Consider the following 7357-nt stretch of genomic DNA (forward strand, 5'->3'; position numbering starts at 1 on the left):
CATTTGAAAGATGAGAAAATTAAGTACAGGATATAGTAATGGAACAACTAAATTAATGGATTTTAAGATCATTTTTGGTAGTGAAAAACTTAATAGTTGATAATTTGAAATGTGTTATTATTAATTTTATCCTAAAAATGTATATTAAACTAGATTGTTTCTATCAATTAAATTGAAGTTGTTAATCCGCTCTATAATTTGTTCTTTGATGCCCAACTTCTATCTTTCATAATTTGGCTGCAATATCGATATGAACAATTCCTGGTGAAAAATTCAAGAAAAAAATTCAAAAATCACGACTTTTACCCCATGTAATGCCACTTAAACTTCACCTTAACGTTGAAATGTTACATTTCTTCTTGTAATAAGCCATATTTGAAATATAAAAAAAAATCCAAACTGTATATAATCGAGTCCAAAATTGTATATAATCGAATCACATATAATCTAGTCTGTATGTAATCGAGTCCGACCTGTATAATAATTAACTAAAATGTAATCCTTTATATGCTTCATGCATATATGTAATTTGCACCACTTTCGTATTCGCAAATAGAAAGGCGAATATCACTAGTAATTATCCGATTTTCCAACCAGCTCAAAGGTAATATGAGGATATGAATCTTAGCGCGATCAGACAAGAAGTTATAATAAAGTATCAGTTAAAATAGCTGACTTGGCGCTCAATAGCTGCGGGTGTCCCGTTTGATATGCGTATTATAACATTCCAGTTTTCTCAGAATTGAACGATAAAGCTTGTTGATATAGTAAACCACTACTAGTGATCCCCGATAATCGTTCGATTAATCGATTAATCGAATACTTCCTACAGAAATCGATTATTAATCGAACGAATACTGCACAACCAATAATCGAAGCGAACGAATAATTTACGTCGATTAATCGATCCAAACCCAGAGCAAAAAAAACCGTACAGCCGCTGCAGTTTTATCCTTAAAATCAATCATAATCTTTGACGCTCTCCTAAACTCTTAAGAGAAGCTCAATGCCGTCGATGCGAGATGAGCTTCGTTTACGAGTTTAGGGGAGCGTAAAAGATAATAATTGATTTTCAGGCTCAATGAACACTTTTTTGATTCCAGATGGCTTTCTAACGAATGAGAAATATTAGTCTAACTAATTATTTTTCTCAGTGTGACGATTAATCGATTAATCGATTATTTGGATCGATTAATCGTATCGAATAAGAACCCACAATCCAATCGACGAAAAAATCATCGACCTAACACCGACCGTAACGCTGGTGCCTATTCGGTACGATGTTGACATCTGGATACGCCATTAGTTTGTATGAGGGAACCTTTTCTCTATCAGATTAGTCGGCCCGAAGGCAGTTTTAAATTGGTAGAATTTGTATGAAAATTGTTTCTTGGCTTTATTTATCTACTTGAAGTACGTTTTCCTGACCTTAGTTTAAATTATTTTCTATAAATTTTCAGATATTCTCACAAAAACTTACCTTTATAATATAAAATTATCTTTAGGCATAATTTTTGTATGACGTTTTTTCATCACTTGCATGCAATAGTGATTTTCATTTACATTGAGTACTAATTTCATTTGAGAAAAATAATGTTCATTCATAATTTTTATTTTAAAAGTGTGTTTATTCCTTTTGAAAATCCATTCTGTCATGCCTATTCCCCAAATACGTAACATCGAAAATTCGTTGGTCGAAAATACAGAATGATTAACAAAACGAATCGGCATCACTTTTTCTTCAACGATGAACTGTCATCTCACACCAAAACAACCGGATCATATAACTGGTGAGTATGGAATCTTTTTCTGTTTTTTATTTTATATATTTTTTCAGTTTGGAGTTTGTGGAATAGATAGGTTTTTACTTTATGAATCTGGAACGAACGGATTGCTACCGGCGGCATTCCTGAACGCAATTGGGTCCAACACGGAAGCTAAACTAGTTCATATGCATCCGGACAACGTTGCCCAGAAGCAGGCACAACAAGCAATGAATTTCGATACGGAACAACTGAGCAGATGCATATCAGTGAAAGTTTATTCCGTTCTGAGACATTTCTACCAACGAAGTAAGGACACGAACGGTATTGAATTGAATGATGCTAAGCCAGATCAACAGTGTGGGGAGACTGACGGTGTAGATTCGCCACAGGTGGAAATTAATCACAAACGCAAGATGTGACATTATCAGATTCTCCCATAGTGGTTTCTTACCAGGTATACTATTAGATAGCAGACATTTTAAAATACTAATTATTTTATTTTATTTCAGCTATGAATACACCCGTTCGGATGATGTGGCTTTTTTGCTTCCATCAACTGGTGAATGAGAAAAATGACTTCCCCCATCACCACAGTGCTTATTTCCACTTCTATTACAGCAGTCAACAGCATCGGCTTTCCCGTAGCAGTATCCTCCAAGCCATGGTGGCTGTTCCAGGGGAAAACATCAACAGCAGCAGCATCTGGACCTGACCATCGATAGTGTTTCGAGCAACTTTCCATATCGGAGATCTCGTGCTTCGCGCACATTGAAGAAACCTCCTCAGCCACATATGTGTGTCAAGGAGAAAAAGGAGCTGGATTCGAATCGTCAATCCAGACAACCCGAATGTACCGATTACATTATATATCTTGTTTATATTTTATATGCATTTTGTGTTTTTTTGAATAAAATGATTAAAATCGATCAATGTTTTTCCTTTTCATGTTTCATAACAAACCAATACAAACAAGAGACGATCAGTGTTGGAAGCAGCGTTACATGCAGGTCGACGCCTTGCACATGTTGGCAAAAAAGTGGCGTCAAGTTGTTCGATGAATGCATATGAAAGGTCGATAACTCGATTGCAAGGTGGCAGCATTTGAGGTCGATTGTTGACATTTCATCGACCCGATCTTGGCAGGCAAAACGGAATGTGGGAAACTGCTTAAAAGTATTCGATTAGTGGATGAACGATTAATTTCAAAAATCGGGGATCACTAACCACTACACAATGAATTTGCCGATGCATCTAAAAATAGATTGCATTCTTAGAAGGTTCTTCAAAAATCCCCTCCGCCCGTCGTATCAGTTGAGCGCAAACTTCGATAGCGAACGGAACACGAACGATGGAAGCTACTTGGCAAAGACTAATCACCGAATTCAGGGGACGCGCAGACTTGCACGGAGAAGCACTTCGACACATAGAAACCATGGTTCTTCGCGGCCAACCCACTGGAAATATCGATCGGAATTTGGTGGAAAAATACACGGAGGCGCAGAATGCCACCCAGGTTATGAATGTGATCGCGTATGCCACCGGACTTGTAGCTCCTGAGGCATTGGAAGCTAGTGATGCCGCACTGACGGGGCAGGAGTTATTCCTGATTCCGGAGAAGTATCGGAAATGGCTCGAAGGAGTGGTCGGACAAATGCCGTGCTATCGGTTTCTCCTGCTTCCGCTTACTTTTGCAATCAAATCGAATGATCAGTGGCGCATACATTCGACGCTCGTTATCAAGACTCGGAACAGGGGAGATGACATCCACTACATCGACATGATGGGTCGAGTTTATCTCAGATTCAGCCAATTTTTGGAGGAAAACAAGTTCCCATTTGCCGTGCTTTGTTTCCCAGCAGAAGGAGTGATTGACTTTGATGAACGTAATGAAATTATAGTGAGCTACAAAGTGGTCGGCTTCAAGAACACACTTTTGACTGCTGCTGATGTTTTGGTTACCACATTCGGCTTCCTTGGTGGCTTTCTCATGCCGTTCAAAGCGGTGAACATGGCGACGGGGATCTATTTCACCGGACGGAGTTTAACAGAACTGTGCGACGCCGCTAGACACGGAACATCGCTGAATCCATTTAAGGTTTTTCTTCCCACAAATGCAGCCAAAATAAGAGAAACACATAAAATGTTATCGTTTTTTCCTCGTAGAACCCTGAAGCTGCTCTCAATTGGTTCCAGGTGGCGGCAAACATATGTTCCATCGCAGTGATAGGCGTCCAAAGTTGGTTCCTCCTCGATGAGGTCTGTTCAGCACTCAAATTGAGTCGCTATGTGAACCCTGTCGGAACAGCGGCACGTATCTATTTCGCACAGGCTAATTGGGAGGATATGGCCCTGGGAGAGCAGATTTCTCTGTGCTGCAGTTTATGTTTCTTGTACCGAGAGGTTATCACATTGGATAACGGAAGGCTATTACTGCGAGAAGCACAGATCGCAGGTCTTTGCAATACGTTCCGCAGATATGTCCAAGGAACATTCAATTTGGAACGATTTAGATTGCTGTTTACCAATAGCGTAGCGGCTCTTCAAGCTGCCCTGCAAATATCTCTAGAGATTGCCAAAGCAAACATCTCGGTCCAATTGGCGGAAGATTTTATCACTATTTCTTTCTTCGGACATCAATTCCAGTTCGCCAATATCCTCGGCATGGACAGGGATGATATTATCAAATTGATACAGACAGTCCACGCATTGGGCAGCAATATGTCCGATTTGTAACTTGTGAACAAGACCGTAAGATTCACGAGACTCCGCTTACTCTCATTATTTACTCTCGTCCGTCTACAATTGACAAGTCATTCGTTCTGTGTTTGCTGTGTTTATGAGTAACGTGCCGGAAACAGTTAATGTTTTGAGTTCCTCCACACTTCGACTATGTCTGCATTGGAATTATTGAAAGGATACGGCAGTAATGAAGATACAGAAGAAGAAGATTTCATGGGATTTGCTGAAGAACCCGAAAGTGACAGGTTTCCGCTGAAAACGTTCCTTTTGGAAAAATACGGTCCGGACGCAATTCAACAACCGGTTCAAAATTCAGATGAATCAACAGAAAATGCAATGGAATGCTCGAGTTCAGAAGGGGAAGAGGTGGATTCCGACGGAAGTTTTTTTGCAACCCAGAACAGGAAGTGGAACCGAACCAAAAAAGAAATAAGAAAAGCAAAGATCGCGAAGAATCGCCGGCTGGCTCACAAATTGATCAGCGCAACATGCGGTTGCCGAAAGAATTGTGACCAGATTGTGTCCAAGGACGAACGTGCAATTATTCATGATCAGTTCTGGAAACTCGATCAAGCCGGTCAAACCAATTTCATCAGAGAAAATGTGCATCGTAGCTCACAACCACTCCGACTAAGGAATCGATTCACTGCAAAAAATCCGAAAAAGAGCTGTTCATATATTTTCAGCTTCCGTCTGTTGAATGGAACGGATGTTCGTGTATGTCGTAAGTTGTTCTTGAACACGATTGGATATGGAGATAACTGTGGGTAGGTAATGAATATTATTTTGTAAAACATAAAGATTGAGTGTTTTTTTATCTGTAGAAACATTATATATCGATCTGTCGCGAGCGATTTTGAAGGAAACCCTAAACCGTCCAAGCGTGGAAAATACGAGAGAAGCCAACAGAAACACGAAGCAGTAAAATCACACATCTTAACTTACAACCCAAGTATTTCGCACTACCGACGAGCCCACGCGCCGAACCGGTATTATCTGCCTTCAGATTTAACCGGAGTTTCCATGCACAACAACTATCAAGAATCGACTCCTCCTGACCTCAAGGTCAATTATTCTTTCTACTCACATGTAATGTCGAGCATGAACATTTCATTGGTTAAATTAGGAAACGAGCAATGCGAGGCCTGTGTCGCGGCCACATTACACCAGAGTACAGTCGAGCATACCGACGAAGAGAATTTTACTGCAGTGTGTTCGACATGCAAATCGCATGTGGAGCATTTGCGATTGGCATCTATGTCCAGATCGGCGTACAAGGACGACGGCGACAAAATCCGCTCAAAAGAGGTTGTATTTGCAGTTGACCTCCAGAAGGTGATTTATTTGAATTGGAGTTATAAAAATTATGCGAAAATTGAATCGACTTTCATTTCAATTCTAATTACAGGTTATCCAGCTTCCCCGTCTAGAAGGCATGAAGTCGATAGTCTTTACACAACGCTTATTAGCATACAACGAAACTTTCGCGCCGGTTCACAATTATTCAAAAGCGTTTCCCGTTATTGCCTGTGTATGGGACGAATCGACTTCAGGAAGGTCAGCTGGTGACATTACGAGCTGCTTCGACAAAGTTGTGGACTGGTGCTGCAGCAATGGCTTGGAAAAAGTTACGTTCTGGCTGGACAATTGTTCCAACCAGAACAAAAATTGGAATTTGTTCCTTTATCTGACCCTTCTGCTGAATGCAAAGGAAACTACAGTGAAGCAACTAACTCTAAAGTTCTTCGAATCCGGTCATACGTTTATGGCAGCGGATTCGTTTCACGCTGCTGTGGAAAAAGCAATGCGAAATGGTGAGCCGGTATGCACATTTCCTGAATTCAAACGAGTTGTACAAAAAGCGAAAAGTAACGTTGTTGTGGAAGATATGTCGGTCAATGATTTTTTTGAGATGAAAATGACGGTTTCGCAGTATACGTTAACTAACTGCAAGCCACGTCCTTATATCGAGAATATCAGGAAAATCATTTTCGAAAAAGGCAGCTACGAAATGAACTACAGCAGCGCTGTGAATGACAGCGAAAAAATGCATTCTTGTTGCATCATGTCTAAGAAGCAGATGAAGATCGTTATCCATAAGGATTTCAATTTGGCGAATATCCTAACGCGTCGTAAAGATCCAGCTGGTATAACTACCGACCGTAAGAAGGCGCTGTTGAATGCTATTTTGCCAGTTATCAAAGAGGAGCAGAAGCTGTTTTGGAATAACCTTCCTGAGCAATAAGTTTAAGTTCTATGTAACTTTTGAATGAAATTTTGAGTTTTTTTTCGAATAAAATGGATTTAAACAAATTTAGTGTGTAATATGAGTTTAATTTAAGTTTTACTTTACATAATAAGCACTTCTATTGCTTAGCACGGTTTAAAAATGAACAATTTAATACATCAGTTAGCTCCCCGCGATCAATGAAGTCAACGTGACTGTTATGCGAATATTTTCGACATGGGACAACACAAACGGGTTTGGATTTTTCATATTTTACGAACAAAGTCTACTTTTTTATTATTTTTTTCAAAACTTGAGATAATTTTGAGCAGATTCCCACAAAAAAACCAAAATCATTGAAAATCGACATGGGACGGATATGCGAAGAGCGGCAGTATATTTTGTCACAATAATCAAGGAAAATGGTTAACTTATGCATATCAGATAAAAAATCTTTCATTTCACGGCAATGTTTGCAAATCGTATTTTCAGAGACTGCGTGGAGAAATTTAAAATTAAATGGCCGCTGCCTCACGCTCTGCGATTATTAAAGCTTCATATAAATAAAAGTGTCTACCCAAAATAACTGAAATGAGACCAATTTTAATTACGACTGATTTTTTTT

General features: G+C 39.4%; 2 protein-coding genes and 1 long non-coding RNA gene across 3 annotated transcripts; all 3 read left to right on the forward strand.

Annotated features, from left to right (window-relative positions):
- The first annotated feature begins 1700 nt into the window (after positions 1–1700).
- Positions 1701–2611, forward strand: LOC129779227 (uncharacterized). Its single transcript, XR_008743595.1, has 3 exons — positions 1701–2220; positions 2276–2325; positions 2388–2611. It is a non-coding gene; the product is annotated as an uncharacterized LOC129779227 (long non-coding RNA).
- Positions 2612–3055: 444 nt separating this feature from the next.
- Positions 3056–4499, forward strand: LOC129774385 (uncharacterized). The gene is made up of 2 exons (XM_055778117.1): positions 3056–3861; positions 3930–4499. The coding sequence occupies exons 1-2, from the start codon at positions 3115–3117 to the stop codon at positions 4497–4499; spliced, it is 1317 nt and encodes a 438-aa protein (XP_055634092.1). The 5' UTR covers positions 3056–3114.
- Positions 4500–5710: 1211 nt separating this feature from the next.
- On the forward strand, positions 5711–7011 carry LOC129779225 (uncharacterized). The gene is made up of 2 exons (XM_055786584.1): positions 5711–5840; positions 5914–7011. The coding sequence occupies exons 1-2, from the start codon at positions 5763–5765 to the stop codon at positions 6748–6750; spliced, it is 915 nt and encodes a 304-aa protein (XP_055642559.1). The 5' UTR covers positions 5711–5762; the 3' UTR covers positions 6751–7011.
- The last annotated feature ends 346 nt before the right edge of the window (positions 7012–7357 follow it).

The sequence above is a fragment of the Toxorhynchites rutilus genome, chromosome 3, assembly GCF_029784135.1.
Source record: "Toxorhynchites rutilus septentrionalis strain SRP chromosome 3, ASM2978413v1, whole genome shotgun sequence".
In the NCBI taxonomy this organism is placed as follows: Eukaryota; Metazoa; Arthropoda; class Insecta; order Diptera; family Culicidae; genus Toxorhynchites; species Toxorhynchites rutilus.

Bases quoted from the DNA above. Each gene is read 5' to 3' on its own strand.
- LOC129779225 (XM_055786584.1), top strand. From the start codon at position 5,763: ATGTCCAGATCGGCGTACAAGGACGACGGCGACAAAATCCGCTCAAAA. The intron at 5,841-5,913 runs GTGATTTATTTG...TTCTAATTACAG, and splicing joins TTGCAGTTGACCTCCAGAAG to GTTATCCAGCTTCCCCGTCT.
- LOC129774385 (XM_055778117.1), top strand. From the start codon at position 3,115: ATGGAAGCTACTTGGCAAAGACTAATCACCGAATTCAGGGGACGCGCA. The intron at 3,862-3,929 runs GTTTTTCTTCCC...TTTTCCTCGTAG, and splicing joins CATCGCTGAATCCATTTAAG to AACCCTGAAGCTGCTCTCAA.